The sequence below is a fragment of the Castor canadensis genome, chromosome 11 (assembly GCF_047511655.1).
Source record: "Castor canadensis chromosome 11, mCasCan1.hap1v2, whole genome shotgun sequence".
Classification (NCBI taxonomy): Eukaryota; Metazoa; Chordata; class Mammalia; order Rodentia; family Castoridae; genus Castor; species Castor canadensis.
The window spans coordinates 34,733,804-34,761,058 of record NC_133396.1 but is presented as its reverse complement, the minus strand read 5'-3'; the positions used below and the strand labels follow the sequence as shown (position 1 = coordinate 34,761,058).

At 36.0% G+C, this 27,255-nt stretch overlaps 1 protein-coding gene across 4 annotated transcripts in view; it reads right to left on the bottom strand.

The window, feature by feature from the left end:
• The window catches only part of Cltc (clathrin heavy chain), a 64,962-nt gene that overhangs the window by 34,519 nt on the left and 3,188 nt on the right, over positions 1-27,255 (bottom strand). For all 4 annotated transcript variants that reach the window (XM_020161824.2, XM_074046216.1, XM_020161822.2 and 1 more), the window contains exons 2-8: positions 13,120-13,327; positions 9,320-9,588; positions 8,602-8,763; positions 5,581-5,694; positions 4,954-5,127; positions 980-1,177; positions 94-294 (exon numbers count right to left, since the gene is read on the bottom strand). In XM_020161824.2, coding sequence (XP_020017413.1) covers positions 94-294; positions 980-1,177; positions 4,954-5,127; positions 5,581-5,694; positions 8,602-8,763; positions 9,320-9,588; positions 13,120-13,327 — 1,326 coding nt within the window. The remainder of the gene's footprint in view (positions 1-93; positions 295-979; positions 1,178-4,953; positions 5,128-5,580; positions 5,695-8,601; positions 8,764-9,319; positions 9,589-13,119; positions 13,328-27,255) is intronic.

Here is a 27,255-nt window from a genome sequence, read left to right as displayed (position 1 = left end):
AGTAAAAACGGAGACATTTTGGTTGAGCCTAAACTAAATTTTAACTCCTATTTTTCGATCAAAGCAAAATTATACCAATACAAATTAACGTACCTTATCTTCTTTCAACCACTTCTCCAAAAGCTGTTTCCGCCCCTGCTGAAGTACAGGTCTACACAGCTCTAAGGATTCATATTTGTTCAGCTGGCCCTGGTCTAAAAGGATTCCGAAATACTGAAGGAGGGGTGAAGTTTGGCCTGGCTGAGCTGGGACACTCTGGAACCGACGGATGGTATCTGGAGTACGAAGAATTCCCTGGTAAGAAAGAGAAATGTCAAAGACTCCTCAACATCACACTAGGGTCTGAGGTCAATCTTAAAGGCATTAGTTGATCTATTAAGTCCAAATTGCAAATCTTTGGTACTCGCAAAGATTTTGTCAATCTTTGGTTCAATGTTATATAAAATTATTCAGAATCGGTAATATACTGATTTGAATATAATATCCATGTGTAAAAGAATAACTATGAAATAGTTACGACCAGTTATCAAATAAAGTTCATGCTAAATTAAATGCAAATTTCATAATATTGATCAGGAATGTAAGGTATTAAATTTAGTTCAACATAATAAACCAATATAAAAAACTAATGGGAATAAATCCAGCCCAATTTCTGACATCTTTATCTACTACAAATTGAATAGCACCTGTTTAGTGACCAACTTTCAGAATTAAAATAACTAGCTATCATTTATGAGGTCAAAAGTACTGAAACTAAGTAACAACATTGTTATATCTATGTAAATTGTAGCTTGCTAAATATTGTTCTAACATTATGAATTTTAAAACAGAGGTACTGACAGCTGTCATATTTTACCAAAGGAAATGTAACTTGAAAGCAGTTAGTTTCTCTATGCAAAGCTGGTTTCTCTTCTTGCATTATTAGAAATAGAGAATATTAAACCATAATCATGACAACTTGATTTTTGTAATCATTTACCTTTGGTGCATTTGCAGCCACCTTTGCAGCCTCTGAGTAATTTCCCTGGGCAAAAAGAGCATTAAATTTCCGAGCAAAGAGTTCTTCAGCACCAGCTAAGTTGTTACGTACAGCCATTCTCAGAGCCAAATCAGGATTTTGCAATACATTGGTGATGTAAGGAATTATGTTTTCTTCTTCCACACACACTGACAGAACCTGCAATTTAATGATTGTATTACATAGTTATAATATGTTCCATTGGATATAAGTGGCACCAAATCTGTTTAGACCAGGTTACTACTGAGTCACAGTGGTTAGCTACTTGAGAGGTTGAGACTAGGAGGATTGTGGTTTGAAGTCAGCCCAGTCAAACAGTTTGCAAGACCCCACCTCCAGAATAGCCAGAGCAAAGTGGACTGGAGGCATGGCTCAAGTGGTAGAGCACAAAGCCCTGAGTTCAAAGCCTATCCCACCAAAGAAAGGAAAAAAAAAGGTAATCAAACTGTGAAATTTGACAACTGTTTTCTTGCCAGAATAATTTCTAAAAAGATTAAAAAAAAAAAAAAGATGGAGAAAGAACTGAGAAGTTTTAAAATGAGTGCCAGTGGGGTTCCACAAAAATGGCCTTTCAGTAATGTGAGCAATCTCCTATGTCATACTGCCCAAACTCTAACTGCTTTGATAACAGCTATTCATTCTTTGTTGGTCAACATTAAACATGAAGGCTTCCATTTCACTGAGCTCTGAAAGACAATGCTACATGGCCTATATACTAAGTCCAATTCTGACAACCTACAGAAAATGACAGTGAGCTGGATGTAGTGGTATACACTGTAATCCCAGCTATTTGTGAGCCAGAAACAGGAGCAATGCAAATTCAAAGTCAGTCTGGGCAAAATTAGGGTTGGGGGGTGTCGGGGGGAGAGGGGTTGCTCAAATGGTAGAGTTTATTCTCTAACACTGTTTCAAAAAAAAAAAAATGAACAGGCTATGACTCTAAATGAAATCTAAGGCTCCTTTTGGGACTTTTTTTTTAAGTAGTGAGGATTTAACTATGGGGCCTCACCTATGCTCTAACACTTAAACCATAACCCCCTAGTCCTTTTCCTTTTCCTTTGATTATTTTCTGATTGGATTTTGCACTTTTGCCAGGGCCAGCCTCTGACCATGATCGTCCTATCTTTGCCTCCCAAGTAGCTAGGATTGCAGATATGCACCACCAAGACCAGACTAGGACTTTTTGTTTAAAAAACACTTTTCACTAATTTTCTTTAATTACATCTACTAGCTGACAGGTCAGATTATATACTGAATGGGTGAAGAGAAAAATCATAGCATTCTGAAACATCTAACAAAATGGAAGTACACAATGGAAGGTACTCAGTAAATACAGCCATTAGTAAAAAGTAATTTTTAATTGTTTTTGCTTGGAAAATAGTTCCGCACCCTCAGTCTTCCTTAACACTAACAGAAACAGAACATTGGCCTACTTGCCTCAAAAGGTGAACTACGGTCAACTGCCCAAGATCAAAGGAGTTTTTCTCTATGCCATATGCAGGGCTGGTTATGCACCCTAGCTTATAAACTAGTTATAGCACACCAATGGCATTTCTCAAAGTATTGTAATTGGCCTGTCTGTTTCTCAGTCACTATTCCACATGAGGAAAGGAGGCTGCCTTAGTTTCATTACATTACTAGCAACACAGTGCTCAGCACAAGCACGTGCTTAATAGCTGAATAAATGAAAATGGATAATTTCTGTCCCAAGATCTGTAAGAACTGAAAAGTATTTGAGAATTCAGTAAGCCAAATGGATAGGTACAAGTGTGCTCTGCTTGCTCTACTGTTCCTTTTGAGGAAAGTCGAAATTTTAATCTCCAATATTATTCCATTTCTTCAGGTCAAATCCCCACACCCAGACCTTAGGGCCATCTGTATCTGCAGTATGCCAGTCTACTTTACATTTAAAACCTATTGTTTAAAGGACGTAATTAGGGCTGGGAGTGGAGCTCAGCGGTAGATCTCATGCTCAGCATGAGCAAGGCTCTGGGTTCAATCCCCAAGCACAAGGGAAAAAAGTAAAAGAACTACTTTCTTATAGTCATTTTCACTCTCAACCCCAACCCTTAATTTTACTTATTTCCTGTGAAGAATAGCGAAAATGAACAAATTCAGTTCCAGCCACACTTTTGAAGCGCCTTGTCTTCCCCAAATACCAAATCCACTATTTCATCACTATCACATCAAGACTGTTTTAGCAGATTTCTAGCAACCACTACTTAGTAAGAGCTAAGACAGAGAAAGTGCCTGTGTTTTCTAAAGTATAGTATATAGTCTGGCTATAAGTCTTATTTGTTCTTCCCTTTTAAACCAGTGATGGCCAGGCACTCATTTCTGTGCATATGCCCAGCTAGTAGTTGAAAGTAAATCAAAGAGTACAGGAAAGCCCCAAAGCTTAAGGTTACTTTAAACATCTCTTTACTCAAAGTAGGTAGCACATAAAATTGGGGGTGGGAGGGAAAGTAACAATTATGTTTCTAGGAGCCCCCATCTTTGTTAATAATATATGATGAAATTATACAAGATAGTTAAGCTTAAACATTACCTTAAAACATCAGCACAGTAGCAGAAATAAGAAGTCCCTGGCTTTATAACATCATAATTATTAAATCACCAACTAACCTAGTTCATCAAAAGGTCAACTCATTCTTGATTTTCCAAGAGAGACACATACAACTAAATAAATGAAAGCTATGAAATTTTAAAAGTACTTTTGTGTCCAACATTGACTGTTCCTAGAATACAATTAAACAAAGATAAACACCTTTTGTAATGAAGAATGGTAACTGCGACAGTGAGCAATTTAAATTCAGTGTAACAAGTATTATGAGAGGGCTACATAAGTTATAGGGACACAAAGCAGAGGCATGGAACTAGGTCTGGATCCAGGTAGGAAATGGAGAGACTGAATAAAAGAGGAAAACACTGTTACCTACTTCTGCTGCTTATTCTCTGAGAAAAACACTAATTTGAGGGAAAACTAATAAATGGCAAGGCCAATAACAGTACTAAGTCTTCTTAATTTTAGCCATTTTTAAGAAATGATACCTCCTGGTAGAAATTTTTTTTATTACTGCATCAAAATATTAAGAAGACACAAAACGAGATCCACTTGCAAGGTGACATGAAGACAGTTGTCAAAGATGACAAATTCAGAACAGTTAGTATTTTCCCAATCGAACTGGGTAACGTTCCAGGCACCCTACAATAGAGACTGGAACATATCACCTTCTAACATTAAATATTTAGTAATTTAGAAAAGGGATATAGGTAGAACTCTTATTTCTGTAGTTGATACTCTCCATCTTGAGGGTAATAAGAGAGAAACCCCTATAAAGGAGGGTTTGTTAAAGGTGATCCTAGTAGTTTCTTTTCATGAAGAGATACTTTTTTGACAACAATGAAATACAATTCTTGGAGGTAGGGAGGAGAAATGACCCAAACATTGTATGCACATATGAATAAACGGGAAAACAACAACAACAAAAAAAGAATTCTAGATGGCTATATGCCAAACAGTTTCTATGAGACAAGATTAAAGAGACTTTGTATTCATGTACTTGGTGCTTTTAGATATGTGTTATTTTCTTTTTTAAAGTAAATTTTGTGTGTATATGAGGTTTATAAAATGAAGTTATAAGGTACATAAGTAGAAAAATGGTCATTATAGTGTAACAAATAAACACCTATCACCTCACACGATCACTTTTTTTGACAAAAGCAGCTAAAATTTATTTAATAAAAATTCATAATTTTATTAACTTTTCCTGTTAGACATGAGATCTCTAAATTTATTAATCCTACATAACTGCTAGTTTGTATCCTTTGACACACATTTCCCTATTTCTCCTCCTCTCTTTCCCCACCTTTTGAAAAAAGTTAATGACAATGTGCTACATTGCTCTAGTGCAGTAGTTGTGAGATTTCCTTACTTGTCCCTTTCTGTTTACTCCAATTATTCCAGCTGTGGCTTCGTGAGGCGCAGTTACAAAGATTGTCTCTCCACTGATTCTGTTCATGTAGATACAGGTGCCCGTCTCGAGATCATAGAGGTGGATATACCCATATTTAGTAATCAAGAACACCACATCATGTTTTTCACTTATCTGCACAAGGAAAATCAACACTATAGTAAAGTAATGAATCTACAAACAAAACAAAAATACCTACTCCAATTCCATTTTAAATATGGCAAAATTCTAGAACATTGAGAAAAGGCTTATAAGATAATATCTAAGGTTCTCCTCACTTTTATAGCACATTTAAATATAGGATATATTAAGTTCTTAAATAAAACACAAGAATCTGCATGAAATCTATTCAGACAAAAAGAAGATAATTATTGACACTTTAGGATAGATAATCCAGCTTACATATTTTACAAAGTCAGACTATTATATCATTTCACTAATAAACTTTAATTCTTTTAAACACCACTTATATCAAGTGACAGCAGCGTTTTAAATAATTAATAATTAAAATAATATTAACAATTAATTAATAATTTAAATAATTAAGAGGGGAGATTTTTTTAAGTCCACTTATTTTACTTAAAATACCTGCATTGCAACAGGAAAGTCATTTTGTGCTTCTGGAGGAAAGAAAACATCCACTGCCTTCTTTGGAAATGGTTGGTTCCCTGTAGGTGGTGTGCCAACTTCAATGATATGTAACTGTTCAGAAGAAAATAAAATGGATATAAATCTAAATCTTTTAGTAGTTGATCACAGCAGGTTTATTTGCAGACCCAAATAGGAAATAATCAAATCACCCTGTAATAGATGAATTGTGTTTGATACATCCATACCAATTACTCCTGTAATAAAAACAATGTCTCAGGCTGGTGGAATGGCTGAAGTGGTAGAAAGCATGAAGCCCCGAGTTCAATCCCCAGTACCACTAACCATGCTCCCTCCAAAAAAGTCTCACAGACATTACACTGAGTAGGGAGTAAAAAAAAATTAATCTAAAAAAGTTAACGTAACATATATAAACCCTTTTATAGATCAATCTCCTCCAGTTCCTAGTACTAGGGCTTGAATTCAGAGCCTACCACTTAAGTTATGATCCTGGTCCTTATATAACCTTTATTTTTTTTATTTTTTGGAGAGGTACTAGGGTTTAAACTCAGGGACTCATACTTACTAGGTAAGCACATGACTTGAGTCAAGCCCCCCAGTCCTAGAACATTCTTAAACTGACAAAATTACAAAGAAGAGGAAAAATTAGTGGCTGCCAGGGATTCCGGATGGTGGTTGAGATGAGGAAAGGATTTGACTATAAAGTCATGAGGGAAATCTTTGTGGTAATGAAATAGTTATGTGTCTTGAATTTACTTACCAGAGACTGACATAGATTCATACAACTTTAGCAGTGCCAATTTCTGATTTTCCTATTATACTAAAGCTATATAAAATGTAATCATTGGAATAAACAAGGGAAAGGGCATAGGAAATCTCTCTATACTGTCTTTACAGCTTCCTATGAATCTATATTATTTCAAAATAAGCATGTGTTATTAGTTGAATATTTGAAGTAATCACACCTCAAATAATTTACGTAAAATGAAGGGTGTAGGAACGTTAATACATTATGAACAAAGTTAATTTCTCATAGTGTTCAATTTAATTTAGTATTTCCAAACTGAAATTTAATTTAAGTTCTAATATTCTTCTCTGCTTGTGTATCTGCTGTAACACAAAAGAGGAGTATATACTTAAGCTATTTCCCTTCAAATACATTCCATAAAAGTGGATGGAAAGCCAGCGTGGTGGCACACACTGGTAAGTCCCAGCACTCAGGAGGCTGAGGGAAAAGGATTGAGAATTCGAAGCCAGCCTAGGATACATAGTGACCCTGTCTCAAAGGAAAAAAAAATTTTTAAAGTAGACAAGAACATTTTGGTTAAAATGTTTGATGCTGCACATCAAGGCCAAGCAAAAGAAATTTTTTTACCACTACAATAATAATAATAACAATGCTTTTAGTTTTCAAAAAACATCCTGTATCTTAAGGATATCTAATTTCTAAACTTTTTGTACTTTTGTTTAAATCACATTAGTTTAGATCTATACAACATTGTTTTCTAACTCTGTCATATTAAGCAGTTGGTAGTATTACTAGTCCAGTTCAAGATTTCTAGATAGAATTATACCTCTCTATGGATATCTTATGTTCCTTTTCTGCTGACAGTTTATAGGTGATATTTTCAGCAATTTTTCTTTTCCTTTCCTCCCCGCAAACTCCTGCCCTTCTTATTTTTTTATGTAGTCAAGGCTGGCCTTGAACTTACAATCCTGTTGCTTCAGCCTCCTGAGTGCTGGGATTACAGGAATATACCACCATACCTAGCTTAAGCAATCTCTACCTTAATTCCTAAAAACTACTTGGTAGGGGTGAGGTGGGGGAGAAGAGATGACAAATGTTCTAACAAAGTTGAAACTAGCTTTGTGGTCTGTCCATAATTTAAGCCTTCTTCCTCACTGGGGGTCAGGAAGGAAGGTGCTCTTTGTAAGTTTTGATAGCAAGTAAAACCAACTTTCCATTTGAGAAGCATGGAGCACTTATTTTCCACGCCTCTCTGAGCTAAGATGCCGGCCATGACCTTTCCTACACTGAACTTCAATCTCTGGATGCTCAGGACAGCTATTTTAAGACTGCAGAGATTCTACTCCAGCACTGGAAATAGCATACAGCAGTGTAGTTCACTAAAAGAGTTCTGTGGCATGATTTTTGGGTGGAACCTTTGCTGCTGCCCATTCTCCCTTTGCTCTCATTTCCCATGCTCAGTTATATAGTCATCCTAGCTGTTTTCAAGTATTCAATATACTTTCACTAATTTTTTTATGTTGTAATTAACTATGCCTTATTCTACAATTAAGCATAAAATAATTAAAGCATAAAAGACTATGCCTTGTCTACAATTAAGAATTCTAACACAGAAAGTGAATCAAGTCACGTAGGTATATTTTTTTTCTTTCCTTTTCTTTTGAGGAAGGGTCTTGTATGTAGCCCAGGCTGGTCTTGAACTCACAATCCTCTTGCCTCTGCCTCTCATGTGCTGGATTTACAGGCATGTACCACCAATCCAGCTCATGTAGGGAATTTTACATGAGTCAATTAAGGGCAACACTTATTGAATTAGACTTTCTAGATGTGCAGCACACAGAGATGGGTATTTTAGCAACCCTAATGACAACGTAGAGTAAAATGAAACACACCAACATAAGGCGTTTTGACAATCAAAATAACGAATATAAACAGCTAACAGAAAGTCAGTCCTGGTGGTGCATGTCTGTAATCCCCTAACTCAGAAGGCTGAGGTAGGAGGATGGGAAGTTCAAAAGTAGCTTGGGTTATAGAGAGACCCTGCTTCAAAAACAACAATAACAAACCCCCAAGCAACAACCAAAAAAGCTCATAGAAAAAAATTGATAAAAGAACATTACTGATTTTAGGCAAGAGTCATCAGATATAGAATTTGCACACTTTTCACAACTTGAATATTAAGAAATTAACAAGAGGAGACACTGTGAATTTAGACAAAATTTCACCTAAATTGTTACTAAAGCCAAACTTACCTTCCCTCCAGCTTGACCCCGTACTGCAAAACAAAATAACGTGGATTCTTCTGCATTTCCTTCCATCTTAAACTGTGCAAAGCTGGCCGCATGTCCTTCAATGGGCTGAGACACTTTCCGATCTACAGAATACAGCTGCATAGCTCCCACCACACGATTTTGCTACAAAGGAACAATGAAAATAAAGTTTGGGGATCCAAAGAACCAGTAACTCCAAGATTTATCAACTACCTAAGTAATGAGAATATCTTATCATCATCAATAGGATTTATAATTTGCTTTTGAGTCTGAATATATATTTGATACATCTTAACTTAAAATTTAGCCCCTAACATTATCCTATTAAAGCTTAAGTGAATATTTAAAATGTGCCTCATACAACCGCCTCTTTATACTGTATTAATGAAAGACAGAATGAATACAAAAGTATTCATTCTGCAGAAGACATTTTGTTCCATAATAAATTCCAAATCATTCATACTGAAAATCAATTTCTATTCACTCTGTAAGAGTTAAAAACAATTGATAACACTACTCTTAAGTTTTATGTCATATAAAGGTTTTAAGCCAGCAATCTTTACTTTACAAAGAAAACAAAGTCTTCCACAATAGTCAAATTCAACAGAATTGAGTATAAAAGGCCTAACTTCAAAACAAGCTATATTTGGGGGCAAAATAGTTCCTAGACCTTCTTTATCAAAAACTAGAAAAATGTTACCTGTGCAGATATGCCAGTCAGAAGTAACCACTTTTGCTTTGCGTCTGTGCGATAATTGATAATCTGGCATCCTGCAAGGCTAGAATGGCGATCAAACATTTTCACTGGCTGGGACTCTCCTTCCATACTCCAGTGATAAACTGCATTATCCGTAACCAGAGCAACTGTATTCAAAGAGATCCACTTCCAAAAGGTGACATCATCAGTCATGGTATGTGCCTTCATTTTACTTTTCATTTCAATGTTAAATATCTGAAGAGTTTTCCCAGCTAAACACAGAATTAAAAACGATGACTCATTAAAAAAAAATGTTCAGAATGAATACCTAGCTAGACTAGCTCTGAAACCTCCAAATAAAGGTTCTATCACAAGACTAGTAACTAATATAGAAGAAACATCGATAGAGTAGTCATAACTGTGACTAAGCAAACAATCTACATCTATGTCTTAAGCTAAAACTATTACCTATAATAAAAGCATTTTTAACAGTATAAAATGCAGGATTCTATAATTCAACTGAAAAGGAGTCCACAGAACAGCTTTCTTAATGATGGAAAACAAAGTTGTAACCTTCATACTTGTAATTAAGTATGGACACAGCAAATCTAACAGAAATGCAAGGAGAAAATGCATACATTATAAAAACGCAGTTATCTCCCCTCTAACTAAATCTTGTGGAAACTGCTTTTTGAAAAGAGGATGTACTTCAATTCTGCCTTGTTACTATAAGAGAAATGCATGCTACATTTAATTGGTTTAAGATACAAAGGGAAGGTAGATGTGCTGGAGGAAAGGAAAGGAGACAAAGGAAGAAGACAATTTTCAGATGCTGTTAATATACTGGAGATAAAAACAAAATTCCAGCTTCATCCAGTTAAGACAGCAAGCATTTAGTAAAAGAAGGATGAAATCTGCTTTGAATGTTAAAAGTCCACTGAGTCAGACAAGGGCTTATACTTAATAGTTTGAAATCTATTACCATCCAAAAGTGATTTGACTGAAATTAATATTGCTCAGAGCCCATAGCTATCACTAAGCTATCAACATCAGGCCTTAGAGACTAAAGAATACTCCGTTCCTGAGCCAGAGAATCTGGCTCCTAAAGGACAAAAATTGTAAGAGACTGGGAGTGGGGAACAGACAAAGCATTAACAGCTTTGTATCACAACCCTTCTTATCACATGGGTAAAAACTTCTATCAGACAAAGTATGTTAATCCCATCCCACACAGAATGTAAACCATAATCAGACTTGAAAAATTGTGAGAGTTATAGTCCTGTTTATAAAAAGAAGCCTGGGGTCTTAAACTGGCTTCAAGGGAAGCAGTATTTTGTATTGACTAACTTTCCTTTGTTGCCTTCTCCAACCCTCTTATTATTATAGACTTTTATTATTATTTGCATGAAAGGGGTCGAGTATATTTAAGTGCGAGGGTTTGGGGAGAGGGCCAAGGGATGACAGCTTTAATGCTAACGCAGACATATAGGCACATAGATATGATACACTATTTTACAATGCTCTGAAAAGAATTCCAATGTATTCTTTTTATGGACAGGACAATAACTAATACAATCTAATTTAAGATAACTCACCATCTGCACACATAAGAAGGCATTAAGAAATGTGATAAAATAACAATAATATTAAAATAGAAAATAATTTTGACAAAATTAAAATGATGGGGTTTTAATAAAGGTGTGAGAGTTGGTAAGCACTTTAAATTCTTTGAGGAGGCAGAGGGAGCTTAATACCTTAAAAAGTGTAATATATTAAAAGTACTGAACTCAGGCCTCCTTGCTTTTGTTTTTCAGATAGGGTCTCAACTTTTCCCTGGGAAGTCCTCAGACCTTGATCCTCCTACCTCTGCTTCCCAAGTTACTGGGATAACGGGCATATACCACCTGGCCCCGACTTTTTTTTTTTTTTTTTCCAGTACTGGGGTTTGAACTCAAGGCCTCACGCATGCTAGGCAGGGGCTCTACCACTTGAGCCACTCTGTCAATCCTATTTTGTGTTGGGTGTTTCAGATCTCACAAACTACTTGCCTGGGCTGGCTTCAAACCAAGATCCTCCTGATCTCTGTCTCCTGAGTAGCTAGGATTACGGGCATGAGCCACTGACGCCCGGCCTGTTATTTTTCAGTAAAAGCAAAATGCTTACTGCCACAACACATCTGGTCTCAGGTAAAAGCTGGACCATTTTTCCTCAAGATGAGATCAACTACTGCCCTAGATAGGTGCTAGTGATTTTTTTTTTAATATGCTCTTCTTAAATTCCCAGCCACCCACCACCTACTTACTTCCAAACCAGTATTACAGTTTAAACATCACTAATCTGAAAACACAAAACCTGAAACTCTTTGAGTGCCATGAAACTCAGAAAGAGTTCTATTTCAGAAAATTTCTGATTTTGGATTTTCAGATTAGGGACACCCAACCATGAAGTCTATGCAAGTACTCCAAAACCCCCCCAAAAATCTGACATACTTCCAGTTCTAAGTATTTCTGATAAGGGATAGTCAACCTGTATTACTAAATATCAAGTTTAAAACATTGGAAGTAAAGCCCAATTAAAAATGTTCAGCACCTCTACAAACTCATCCACAAATTTATGAACACGTTTCTGAGAACTTAAATTTTTCCTCCAACTATCAAGAAGAAAAATGACATTAGAGCAAAAAAATAGACAGTCAAATGCCTTTTCAAGGGTCTGTCCATTGTAATCTATTCATCTTAAGAATTTAAATTTTGCCAGGTGGCAGTGGCTCAAGTCTGTAATCCAGCTACTCAGGACGCATAGATCGATCAGGAGGACTGCAGTTGAAACTTAGCCCTGGCAAATAGTTCTTGAGACCCTATCTCAAAAATACCCAACACAAAATTGTGCTGGCAGAGTGACTCAAGAAGTAGAGTGCCTGCCTACCAAGTATGAGGCCCTGAATTCAAAGCCCAGTACAACCAAAAAAAAAAACCAAAAATTCAATTTTAAGGGATCAGTTACATTCTCATTATAAAATTTAAAACAAACACACAAACAAAAAGGTTCCCAGATGAGATTGTTCAATTCTGTTTAGATTGATTGACAGTACAGTTCCCTGTTTTAATAATTAAAGAGTTGGTCTGGCTGGGTGTGGTGACGCAGGCCTATAACCCCAGCTACTCAGGAGGATCAAGAGTTTGAGGCCAGCCTGGGCAACAAAGCAAGACCCATCACAAAAAAAAAAAAGAAAAAAAAAAAATCAAAGAAAACAAAATGATAGTCTGAATAAACTAAAACACCCTCAATTTCAAAACTTACTGTTTACCTATGCAAACACATACATACACTAAACAATGTAAATGCAAGTCATTTTTAGAACTTGATTATCTAAATGAAACCTAAACCTCAAATATGAGAAATATGAGAAATATATGAAATATGAGAATGAAAGAGTTGATCATGATAATCAATTCTGAAATGTTTAGGTCTTAGTATTAGTAAAGTTATACTTTACTGCAGAACACAATCACTAACTTATTTCCTCTATACAGAGATGATCTTAAGCACTTTTATCATACCATAAATATAAAAGTTGGATTTATTCTAAAACTTAAAATTATTCCAAGCAGATCTAAGACATTTCACAGAAACATTCCATGTAAAAAATCATGAAAGTTAACTCAAGTTCAGTATTCGTCTTAATTCTGCAGATCTGTTTTAATTAAATTTACTCGATATACCTAGAAAAGGCTGTAAGAATTGTATTTACATAAAATATACATAGTGAGCATTTAAGAAAAAAAATCCACAATCTTTTATACCTTTCAATGCAATTACTTTGCTAGCTGGATTCATGATGGCGCTGTCTGCTGAAATTGGTCTTCGAATTGGATTACTGGGGTCGTTCATGTCAATGATTACCACCTGGGCCTGCTCTCCTACTTTTTCCCTGATGCAGATGAATTTGTCTGACTCCATGGTCAGAGTACTGAAGCCAATGTTTGCTGGGTTGATACCCAGGTTCTGGAGCTGGAAAAAAAAATTAAAAAACTATGTTACTAAGGTGGTTAGAAAAAACTTGACATTCATATATTGTCATCATTATAAATCCTCAAACATCAACACAAGGTCAACAGTGACAAGTTCATTACATTGATTAAAGGGAGGAAATTAATAGACAAGCAATGGACCTTCTTTGTTGTCTTCCAACAAATATGGCATTCAATTGTTTCATTATAACCTCATGTTTCTAAGAGGTAGAACAAATAGATGACATTAAAGGAAACAGCAACATCTGAGAGCTAACATTTGTTTCAAGGGTTTTGAGATCATTATGTTTAAGATTTTTGAACTATTGGACCTATACTCTTACCCCCCCTTGACATTTAGTAGTTATTTACTCTACATTCATTAGGAATCTGTAAATTAAAACACAGCATTAAAAGAGAAACAAAGAATTATAATGTCAAATTTCTTGATTTAAAGGAACATGGGCTAGCAAGGACAAATACTAAAGTTACAATACTGTACAAAGAGTCCCAAAACAAGAAATGTAAGAGAGATCTTACCAAAGAAGGTTCTTTAGCTAAGGCAATGTCTTCAGGGAGACAGATCAGAGAATTCTCAATAGAAAGAGCCATGTGCTAAGGCAGAGATGTGAGTGTCAAAGGGAGCTACAAGTACTTTGTAATACCATCGAGCACAGACTTAAGAAAGGCTTGAGAAGTAAAGAATTAAGGTTATAAAGACAAGCAAGAACTATACTGACAAAAAAAAATCCTGAATTTATTCTATGGGCAGGGGGAGCTATTCAGGGGTTTTAACAAGGAAAATAAAGGAATTATACACAGAAGATACTAAAGTATTTGCTAAATCAATATAGATTTAAAGATGGTGGGTCTTTGAAAACCAACTAAGTGTGTAAGAACAGAAGCCACTTGTCATAACTGGAAGGGATCTCTACCAGAATGGGTCACTAATCCTGAGTGACCATATGTGGTATGATAGATTAAATCCCACTGATAGCAGCACCCTGAAGAACTTAATAGTCTTGACTAGATCATACCCCCTCCATTCCCTTGTTATATTCAATGGTGCAAACCACAAAAGAAAAAAGCACACACACTTTCTCCTATCCTTATCCCCTAGCCATACAGGTTCCCTCCTCAGAGACCATCACTGGATTGGCTGAGCTAAGTTAACTATATTTATCAATTCTTCTGCCAAGCTTTTCTATTACTAGTGCTTAAAAATAACGAGGCCATGATCCGAATAAGATAAAGCTAAGACTTAGAGCCTATGTTTTATTTTCACTTCCCTCCAGTAATCTAATACCTCTTTGAAGGTAGACATAGCCACTTACAAAGTATAGTTACAGTTACTCAGACAATAAGCTCCAGGGGCAAGGAGTCAAACAACTGTCTAACCATTAATGCAAACATGGGTCTAACGTAGAATATTAACCAGCTTTACAAGCTCCAGTAAATGCTGCAATGCAATGCAAATGCATAATCTAAGAGATATGTAACATAGTGAGTTGGTTACAATAAAACCTTATGACTTTTAAAAATTTCTTCTTGACTTTTATATTTACTTTTAGTTCCAGAACTAACAGTGGAACATAAAGTACGTTGTCACCAGAACGTAAGAGATTATAGGTAAGCTTCAGGGAGGCTTTTTATAAATGAAATTGTCAATCTAGTTTCAGGGGAGGTCTGTACATCTATTTTTTCACAGTAGAGGGTATTTTTTTTTTTTTAAAGACAGCATCTCACTGTCAGTCCAGGCTGACCTAGAACTTGAGTGATCCTCCTGCCTTGGCCTCCTGAGTACAGGGATTATATGTGTGTATCAAGAGAAGAAAGGAAACCACTATTAGAAAAGACAGTGGGGAGAAAGGGAAAAGGAAGGGCAATCAACCTATCTTTCCTATTCTCTATAGCAACAGTTAGCATTGATCTTTTTAGCCTCCAAGTGTTTTACTTGCAGGAAAAGTGAAGAATTGGTTTTAAAGGGTAAAGAAGCCTGCAGCCCTTGCATCTACATACTCCTTACGTAGTATTCTTTTCCCATCAAATACATTCTACCAAGAGAATTATGCATTTGTGCTTTTTATCTTTTCCATCAAGAATGTACTAGTACTATTCAAAATGCTCCATGTAAAATAGACATATTTTACGTAAAAATAGACATCCTTTACTTTAAAAGCACAAAATTAAACACAAGGCAAGTGGCAAACTCTTAAAAATACTACATGCTAGCTGGGTGTGGTGGTACATGTCTGTAATCCTAACTACGTGGGAGGTTCAAGCATCTGGAGTTTGAGGGTAGCCAGGACTACAGTATTGTGAGACACCGGCTCAAAAAACAAGCTTTTTTCTTTTTAAATAAGAACTGGGGTTTGAACTCAGGGCCTCATGCTTGCTCGACACGCACTCTTATCACTGGAGCCACTCCACCAGACCTACAAAAAACCATTTTAAGTGATGGCCATTTATTTACACAACTAAATAGGAAATGGTTCCTTTCTAGAAAGCCTTCACTAGGTAACAAAAAGCCTTTCCCTTATTGGTATTACTTCTTCCCATATTGTCCTGTGATACATTTAAACAGGCCAAAACAAAGACTAACAGGGATAGTCACCAGCGTTAATAACGATTCTAGCTTAGGTGCACCCACATAGTACAAACTTATAAAAGGGTTACAATACTAGATTAACTATTTTAGTAATATTTATACAGATTAAGACTTTCAAAATGCAGCAATACTTTTAAACAGGTTTTATTTTCAATACAACACACTAGCCATAAAGTATTCTTAGTCAATTATAAGGGTGTGAGCGTATGTGAGGTTTACCACAGAAAGTGAATTATAGTCTGTGAAACAAACCACTGATAATTGAGAAGACAGTCTCCAAATATGCATTATTTTTGGAAGACTAAAATACTCAAACCATAACCACATTTTTTTCTTATCAATTGGCAAAATGTTGCTACTGTTGAAGCTACCATGTATTTTAAGATATGCTTTGAAATTTCTAGAATAAAATTTTTCTAAACTTCAAAGAACTTTTGTTGCTTTAAGAATATGGCATCAACAAATTTGCATCTAAGAAAAAAGGTTACTTATTTTTTCTTTGAATAGTCACTACATGCATGTAAGTCCAGCATTCTAACTGCACAAGAGTTCAATAATGTGAAAAGCCACCCACCCCATCTTCATGGTAATGCCTCTCTCAAGCAGATACTTTTACACACTGAAGGTACCTATAGCACAGGCAAGTATTTCCTTAGTCTTCTTTGTGAAAGCCATTAACAGGACAGCACATGCCAGCATACAAATTATCAACTGCTTCTTTCTTTTTATAAACAAGCACGTGAACTTTGAACCCCATAATTGGGTTTACAGACTAGATTTTGTTCTGCAAGTGGCACTACTTTAGGACTTGACAGTTTAAACTTAGGTTTTAAAGATAAACTGATTTGGAATTACGTGTTACAAATATGAAAACATTTCCTTTTCTCTCTCCACCGCTCAATTTGCATTAACATGGAGGGGGGTGTTGCAAAGCAAGATATTACATTCTTAGTTTATGTAATTAGAAATAGTATTTTAGATTCTGCATAATCTAGAGAACACAGATTCTTCATTTCAGTAGATACTTACAGAGTAAGTTAATAACTTTGATGATGAATTGTAAATGACATTTACTTTTGTGGATTCCTCTTAAGAGATGAACTCATGTCTAGATGTAGTCCCAGTGTTGCCCCTAAAATGACCAGGAGCAAAGGAGTATCTCTGTAGTTCCCTCATCTGAAACATCAGTACCTACTCTCACAGCTGCAAAGATTTAATGTGAAGTGCCAAAAACAAAGCCTGATACACTGTAGAGGCTGACAGACACTATTAGTACCTACAATGCATCAGTACTTTAGGCTAGGTCAAGGTTAACTTTTTTGCATTTCATTATCTGCTTAATTCAGCTGTCCATAACGTTGGTTAAAACTGGGTGTAAATTTCTTTTAACTACTGATAATAGATTAGTGGTTTCTCAGAGCTTATTTCTCAAGACACTATGAATTTTTTTTTTTTTTTTTGAGTAAGGAAATGACATTTTAAGACTTCTAATTCTGGCCGGGCGTCAGTGGCTCACACCTGTAATCCTCGCTACTCAGGAGGCAGAGATCATGAGGATCAAAGCCAGCCCAGGCAAAAAGTTTGTGAAACCCTATCTTGAAAAAACCCATCACAGAAAAGGGCTGGTGGAGTGGCTCAAATGTACTGAAGTGTAAACTGTACAACAATAACAACAAAAAAAGACTTCTAATTCTGGCCTAACTAAATTGTAGAGTGTAGAGAAGAGAATCATGTCAACACACTCATGCTAAGTAACTCTTAACTTTTTTAGAGGCAACAGCATTGCTAAGGTTTTCTATGCTGGAAGAGAAGGTTGGTAAAGCTAATGCAAACTGATGGCATAAGGTTAGTATCAAAACAATTTCCAAGCTGAGCATGATGGCACAACCCTGTAATTCCAGCACTACAGGAGAGGAGGCAGGGGGACCAAGTTTGAAGCCAAACTGGGCTACCTGGTGAGACCCCATCTCAAAAAACCAAACAAAATGTACAACAACAACAAAACAAACCTTCTTTACCCTGAAGAATTCAACACTAAGAAACAGAAGGTAAAATGGAAAGGAGGCACAAAATTTCTCCTCAACCTGCAACAGTTGAAGCCATCTGGTACAAAGCACCCCCACTTCACATACCTCCACCCACCCATCTACACTCCACCATTCCAAAACCAAACTTGGTTGATGTTTCCTAATCTGCCTACGCCCCACAATTCCAGATCACTTCAGCTAACTAACCAATAAGGCCCTCAAATAAAATAAAAAATAAAGGCAATGATCCAGTTGACAGCATGTACTTCCCGACACAATGCATTACAAAGAACAAAACATTCTTTTAGTGGTATTCTGCCAAAATATAAAAACCTGAACCTAATCACAACAACCTGTAAGATAAGCCCAAATTGAGGGACGTTTCACAAAATGACTGATCTGCACTTTTCTAAAAATATGTCTTGAAATACATAGTATTCCGAATTAGAGAAACCTAGAGAGCAGTAGGATTGCTCAATGCAACTCAATTTAGGGTCCTGGATTTTGTTTTGGTACAATCCACATTATTGGAATAACTGATGAAATTTGAATAAGACCTGAGCTAACAACAGCATTCTGTTACATTTCATGACTTCAATGATTATATAGCGTGGCTTCAGAAGATCATTTCATTATTCTTAGTAAATACTACAATATGTACTCGTAAAGCATTACCCACATTAGCCAGTTACTTTCAAATAGTTCAGTGTAAAAAAATATAGAGTTAAGTCAAATGTAGTGCAATGTTAATAGTCTAGGCATGCGGTAAAGATTGTAATCCTAGCACTCAGGAGGCTAAATTCAATGCCAGTGTGGACTACACAGTGAGACCTTGCCCCTCCCCAACAGAGTTAACAGTTGATGAACATGGGTAAAGGATTATCTGGGAATTCTTAACACCGCTCTTCCAACTTTTTTGCAAAAACAAAGAATATGAAAAATATTTTTTAAAAGAAACTTCAGACCCTAACTGATAACAACATCAAGATCTTGCTGACTTAAACAAACTAAATAACATCTGGTCACAATGAGAGAAAGGTAGACTGGTTTTCAGATATGTAAGAGTTGTTAAATTTATCACAGGATACAATGATATAATTATAAAATGTCTTTATTTTGTGCACACCTGAAATCCCAGCAGTTGGGAGGCTGAGGCAGGAGAACCACAAGTTCCAGGCCAGGTGGGCTACATAGTAAGACTCAATCTCAAAAAAAAAAAAAAAAAAAATCTTACTTTCTAAAGGTGCACAGTGAGGTAAAATGTCATGGAAACTTGAATTTCTTTAAAATGTTTAAGCAAAATTTAAGTAACTATAGGACAGGAGGTGTAGCTCAAGTGGTAGAGCACCTGCTTCACCAAGTATGAAGCTCTGAATTCAAAACTCAGACCCATACACAAAAAATAACTATAGCAAAATATTATTTTAAAAAATCTAAGCTGGGCACTAAATGGCTCATGCCTGTAATCCTACTACTTGGGATCAAGAAGATGGGTGATTCGAATTCTAGAGACCCCACCTCCAAAATAACCACAGCAAAAATGAGCCTGAGCTCAAGTGGTAAGAGTGCCTGCTTTGCAAGCACAAAGCCCTGAGTTCCAACACCAGTTACAACGAGAGAAAAAAAAAAAAATTAAATGATGGGTATATCTCTTCCCAGTCTTACAAAATTTTGCAAATTTTTAATTTTAAAAGTTGTTAAAAAGAAATTAATTTTCTCTCTTTCTCTAGATCACAGAAGTGGAATATTAAGTTGTTAAGAAGTAAACTTTTATGTGGTAATTTACCTGTACAGCAGGAAAGAAAAATCTAACTTCATAATGGTCTTACCTTTCATAAGGTAAAGAGGAAAATCAAACCAGTACAGACTTGACATAATGCAAGCACAATATATTCTGTAAATGAAGTATAAACTAGATGTCTGTCAAATTAAAGTTGAGCAAGAGATTTGCTATACTATCTAATATGGCAGCTACCAGTCACATATGGCTAATTTTAAGTTAGTTAAAATTAAATAAAATTTAAATACAAACAGGTAAGGCCCAAGGTTACAAGGGACTAGGAAACACAGGGAATTTCACCAGGTAAAAAGAAAATTTTCATGAAAAATCCACACGTAGTAATATGCAGTTTATTCAAAAACATGAAAAAATGGTGGCCATTCCTGTAATTGGAAAGCTACCATTGTTCAATTTCTAAACTGTTCACCAATATGCTAAAGCTTTTGGGGAAAAAGTATACAACTGTAAGATGAACCCCCAATTCCAAAGACTGTTAAAATCAAAGAAATAAATACAAGTTTTTAAACTTCAGCAGTACTAGATTTAGAAATCTGTTAAATGCTCACCAATTTTTAATACTTTGAGCTATGTTTTTCCCATCTTGGTTTGAAAATACCCTTGATTTAACAGAATGTGGCAAACAGAAAAGGGAAAGGCTAGGGGCTGAATGAAAAGTTAGTGATTTAGCACACACATACACACCATACAGTTTAGGGACTTCTGTCCATTCAGTTACAGTATTATGATATACACTGCTCTGAAATAGAATGGTTTGGATGTCATTCTACAACAGTATGTATTCAAACCTCACACAGGCCAATTTGCTTTGTTCACATGTTCCCAAATAGAACAGGAAAACATTAGGGAGGACACAAAAGCTAGCGTAAGACATACAACAAAATAAAACCACACTTTGCTATATTCTCAGACAAGCAAAAGGCAACTCTGCATTAACACAAAGACTCTATCTCAGCAATCAATGCAACTGTGTTTGCACCTAGAGTAAGAGGTTTGCTTTCAACCTAACCCAGCAGTTCTTATATCTATCAACAGGAATAAATGCATCAGAAATTGGCTTTTTCTACAAATATACCCACGAGTTTTGCTTCCTAATGAATGACTAGTAAACTTGGACCAGAGCTCTTGTACCAGCTGTATCAGCTAAAAATTAAAATACATTAAAACTTGTGTTTATGACAGCATTACTAAGAACTTATGTTTCACAACTAGTGCTTGGCTTTACATTTTCCAGATCCTTCCTTCTTGTTTCATCTGAATAGTAAAAATGTAAGGAAGTATGTTTGAGCTATTGAATTTCAGATGAAGCTATTCTAAAAAGAGTTTTATGTATAGTCCTGTTTCAGTTACCTTTCCTGTTAAGTGATTCTTATATTATGGTAAGGACTTAATAGGTGTTACCAATACAGCATTATATGGTCAACAATTTGAGAGACATGCTGATACCTGTAGTCATTATAATCTCCCACTACCGGTATTCTTAAATATATGCTTCAAGATTTGGCTACTTCCTGTCCCAAGTATTTCACTCAGCATAGTTTCCTTTGAAAACTCTAAAACATACTCTACCTTCACTAATACCAATCTGAAAAAAATGCTGAGCAGTCATGTCATTGAGCCCTTCCTGGAAATTAGTAGAATGTCAAATAAATACTGCAGTTGCGGTATTCTACAGGAAATGAAGAAAAATGCTGAAAGTGCAGCATTCCTTCAGCTCTTCCATCAACAGGATACCAACCATTGTTTTTGTTGGCTCCACAGATTTCAAGCAACAAATAAGAACTCCTTTACCCTTTGCTGATCCTACACATAAACATATTGTTTCTACTGCATGTTAACCTCTGAAGATATCATTGTTTCTTAGGAGAATTTGACTCTTGCCGTTGATTGCAAATTGTAAGCAATACATCCAGGAAAGAATATAGTCAGAGACAAGGATAGCAGGGCCATTAGCTCTGATAAGCTCCCAGGAGACTCAAATAACTAAACAGCTTTTCTATATATAACCTACCACTGACTGAAATTAAAAAAAAAAAAACCTTCAATTGGACTCATCTGTAATTTTAAAACAACCCAATAATTAGATAAAATATCAGATCAATTTTAATCAAGGTACAAGGTAATATAGTGAACTAAATATGTCCTAAATCTTGGATAAAAATGGCTTTCCAAGATTATACCCTTTCCTGTATAAATGCCGTTCAGCTGACACAAAAAAACTAAATGCTACCAGAGTTGCAAATGACTGTATGAGGGGTAGGAGACTATTTCCAAACCTGCATCCAAAAAAGAAAGAGGGCTTATTTCAAGGGTTCAAGATTATAATAATTTAGTGCTGACACCAAGGGAAGGCAAGAAAAGGGAAGGAAAAGAAAGGTTTGGGAGCCAGATGCAAGTCCTGATGGCACATTATAAATGTACTAACAGCACTGGGGTTTGAACTCATCAGGGCCTCATGCTTGATAGGCAGATGCTCTACCACTTGAGCCACCCTGCCAGCCCTTTTTTGTTTTTTGGGGGTTTTTTTTGAGACAGGGTCTCAAACTATTTGCCCACGCTGGCTTTAAACAGTGAGCCTCCTGATCCCTGTCTTCTGAATAGCTAGAGTTACAGGCGTGAGCCACTGGCACCCAGTCTTAAAATAGTTAATTTTGTTTTGTGAATTTTATCTCAAAAAAAAAATTTAAAAAAAAAAGGCCTGTAGGGGTTAAAATATAGCTCAAAGGCAAAGCTTGTGCTTCCCATGAGGTTCCCACCCCACCATGCTATATATACACGTGTACACACACACAGCACTTTTGGATCCATTATACTCTAATCTCTTAGGGGTTAGGTAGGCTTAATGAATGCAAGTAGTCATTTGATTTAGTTTTTATTATTTAAAATTATAAAATTAAGAACTTGGAAATGTTTTCTACACTTCACATTCAGAAACCATTTGGCTTAAACTCTTTGCTGTGGTTTCAGTATTTGTGTGATGAAAAATCAATCCCCAAATTCATGTTTAATGTATTTGGAGGCAGGGCCCTACAGGCTCATATGTTGAAGGCTTCATCTCCAGCTGGAGAAGCTATTTTAGGAGGCTCTGGAAACTTCAGGGGATGGGCCTACTTGGTGGAAGGAGGTCACTGGAGGCAAGTCTTACCTAGTTCCCAGTTCCTTCCTTGCTATCCACTTCCCAGTGGCCACAGGCTCCCACTGCCATGATGTTCTAGAAAACGGGGCTAAGTGGCCAGGACTGAACCTACTAAAACGATGAGCCAAAATAAATCTTTTCTCCTTTAAGTTGTTCTTTCACATATTTTGGCCATAGAAAGTAACTAACGTAGGCTGCAGCAGTATTAGATGAGGTCATTAGGGTGGGGTTCACATGATGGCATTAATGACCTTAGAAAGATCCAAGCTAGCTCACTTGCTCTATCTTTCCGTATTATACCCTCTGCCATGATTATGATGCAGTAAGAAGGCCCTCAGATGCCAAGCAATGTTCTTGGACTTCTCAGAGTCCAGAACATGAACCAAATAAACTTTTCTTTATAAATTTCCTGGTCTCAAATATTTTGTTATAGTATCTAAAAATGGACAATTATGTTCTTCAGATGCATTTTTGATATCAGTGTCTTCATTAGTACTAAAAAGTCATCTCCATTCCAAAGTACTTCTAAAAAAATCTATTATGGTACAACCATGGATGTTTTCTAACATAATTTAATTTCCACTTGCATATCAGTTTTTTCCCCACTTCAGATGTAAATCATGTCTTCAGATATAAATTATCTCCAGAAATACAGCTCTAATGGATTGCTTTTCAATGGATATTTAAGATGTTTGTGACATCCTACAGTTGTAACTATGAGGCCACAAACTGAGGGAAAAAATTAAGACATGAGTAAAATTTGCCCCTTACCAATCCAGGTGATTCTAAGCCCATGAAAGCTTTTTACTTATTATATTCATTTATTTATTTATTTATTTACTTACTTACTTATTGGAGGTAGCGAGGTTTGAACAAGGCTTCAGACTGGCTTCTACCACTTAAGCCACATCTCCAGCTGACATACCCCACCCTCTAGCCCCTAGCCCAGGAAATTCTTATCCGAAGGATATTCCATGATTAAGAGAAGAAACCGTGGTCGGGAAGAGTGGCTCAAGCGGTAGAGTGCCTGTCTAAAAAGTGTGAAGCCCTGAGGTTCAACCCCTGTACCACCACCAAAAGAAAAGAAAAAAAAAAAGAAATCCATCATATTATGTCCATAGTTAATATGGCTGGCTGAACATAGAATACTGCAGAGAATACATTGTAACCCATGTATTCCCGATTATGCATCCTCAAATAATGAAATCTAGTCAAATTTTATAAGTTTACAACTTATTTAAGATAAACACATATAGTCTTTGCCTTTATTCTTGTCTGGTTTTGGTGGTTATCTCAGATGAGCCGCTGATCAGAAGTAAGTGAAAGAAAGCAACTCTTTATTTTTCATCTACTATGATTCTGAGTTTCAACAGAGGAGGAACATCAAAAACTGTAATCCCTGGAACTCCTGGTGTGCATCACTGTCAGGTTCTTCCTTTCCCTACTGGAGAAATGGTCTGGGTGTAGAAAATGAGAGCAGGAAAGAGTCCAGTACAACTCCAACATCGTGGTTTCAGTGACTAGACAGGTTGTTAAAAGAGACTCCTTTAGGATAGTGGGGAAGAATTAACATTTAAGTGTCTGGAAAGGCTAAGCATTATACTATCAACACAAATCTATATTATAGTCTTAACTTCACAAATTGCCACAAAGTATATTTTAATAAATGAGGAAGTTGACACCAGCTAAAACCCTGACATAATCAGATAAAACCCAGAGGAAACATCTGAAACTTTTCCCAGAATTGCAACCTGTAGTTTAAAATTTTTAATACAATGAAATGTGGTTTAAATGAACTTGGTTCATATACTTTCAGAAAAAATCTCTAGTATCTGCTTTACTTGAAAACTTAAAAGTCTGTGTTTACCTAATGATTCAGAACAGGAAATACTAACATTCCTGGTAGTTCTACCTCCAAAACACAATCCTTTGTGTTTGTAATCATTTTCCCCTCTATCACTGTGGTACTCAAATTGACCAAGAATGCTCAGCTACTACTGTTTATTCTCCCCGCCCCATCCTCCTCAAAAGCACAATTGTTTTCAAGTTCTATTCAAGTTTTATGTTAGTATAAATACAAAAACACGAATATATAGTAAAATAGAAAGTAGGCATTTCCTGCTTTCACAAGTGGCTCCAAATGGAACACATTCACTCTCATCATTATAGTTCCAGAACTTCAGCCTTATGAGAGGAATATAAACAGTCCTAGTTACAAGTTAACTTGATCCCCACCATTTTTGCACAATTTATCACTTGGAATTCAGATAAAACCCTTTGCAAAGATACCATCTACATAGTCATTTAAGGCATAAACAAAAGCCAAACGTTGGTTTACTGGCCCCACTTTGCTCATCATATAAAACTATTGTGCTGCCCTAGTGGCCAGCACATTACAGTACAGTGTAGATCAGACCCTATTTCCATTGGAAATGGCTGAGCTGTATTCAGAGTTCATAAAACTTACAGTTGGAAAAGCAGATTTGCATAACTCAGTTATTCTAACACTCTTAAGTTTTCCAATAATTGAAACAATTATCAGTTATTAATTAGCAAAGTTTATAGCTCTAGGTTTTCCATCTCAACCCCCACTCCTACCCCTGTGGCTAACGCTCTTAACCTGAAGGGATGGCTGGAAACCTGGATCTGAATACATTATACAAACATATCTTTTAAACATGGATTTTACGAGTGTCTTCTTTTGCACTGTTGAAGACATAACCAGATATTTCGTCCTACCTTCAATAGAATAACCATCAAATTTTAATCGTACTGGAACGTAGCTGACAAAATCCAAATACACTGAGTATTGTATCTATATAAGTATCTACTGTGCTAAAAACCATTAAAATATTTTTTGTTGATTATCTCATTTTATTAGCAAGAGAACCACTTTGGGTAAGTAGGGTTAACCTTTTTTAATAGACGGGGAAGCTGAAGTTATAGTTAGTTAACTTACAGTTCAATTTGGCAAGGTGCCTCATTTGGTAAATGGTCTGTGTAATTTAACGGCAAAATGTACCACGGTTGTTCCTATTTATGCTATGGTTTCTTTAATACACACTTTTCAGTATCAGTTTGTTTTTAGAATAGTTTTGTTGTTTTTTGAGACAGGGTCTTGCTATATAGCCCAGGCTGCCCTTGAACTCTTCATCCTCTTGTCTCAGCCTCCAGAGTGCTGGGATTGCTAGGATTACACTAGACTTTGAAATTTTAGTACAAAAACTGTAAAGTAGCTCATTTACCTGTTGAAATGATGATATTTTGGGTATCATAATGAGTTACCAACCCCCCAGGCCCCTCGTTTGTCCATTATACCACACCATTAGTTATATTTTTAAACAAGCAGAGAACTCTTTCTAGGCCAAAGTCTAACAGAAAAAAAAGTACAATAGGATGCTATATAACTTAAAGGCAATCCCTGGGAGCATGGCATGTATCACAAGTTCAAGGCCGGCCTGGGCTACACAGTGAGACCCTTCTTTAAAAAAAAAAAGCAATTGAAACAATCATAATCATTCCACTTCTTTGTCAGAAGACCCAGCTACAAATCCCACTCTGATACAATGGTCCCTGGACACTACACTTTGAGTCTTACTGTATCAGATTAAGAAAGGAAGGGGGTAGAGGAGTTAATAAGTGAAAACTGGAAATTACCTACACACCCACATGTATAGCATCTCACAGGTTCTCAAGAAATCTGTTCTCTCCATTTATCATCACCACTTTCCTTAAAGAGACAGTTTTCAACTAATACTTTTGGATAATGAGTGTTCTAATTTTAGCTAACAAATGTTTTAAGCATATAAATATGGTGGTCAGATAAATATTCAATCCTACGAAGCACATCAGTATGGCCTATAATTCATCATGCAGTTTAATGTAGTTACTCAATAGTCATGTGTAGCTGTTTACATTTAAATATATTAAAAAGAAATAAAAGCAAAATTTTAGGTTCTCAGTCACACTAGTCACATTTCAAGTGCTCAATGACCCTATGTAGCTTGTAACACATTTCCGCCACTGACAAAAATTCTACTGGACAGTAACTGAGAAGCCACATCACTAACCAAGGGGAAAAAAAAAAGTCTTAAATATAATTCAAATATTGCATAAGGTTGAATACATGCATTTAAGAATAATTTTGTAAAGCTGAGAACAAAATATAACTGGAATCTTTTAAAAATCAAGGTACAAATGTCAACTATGATCAGAAACAATTGTTCTAACAACTATCAAGAGTCCTGTAAATCACAAGTTTCACTGCACACTAAAAATGTTTGTAGTTCTATCTATCCATAAACAGTTCTGTCTCGAATGACTTCCTAATCAGTATAAAAGTATTTTCACTGAAGTTAGC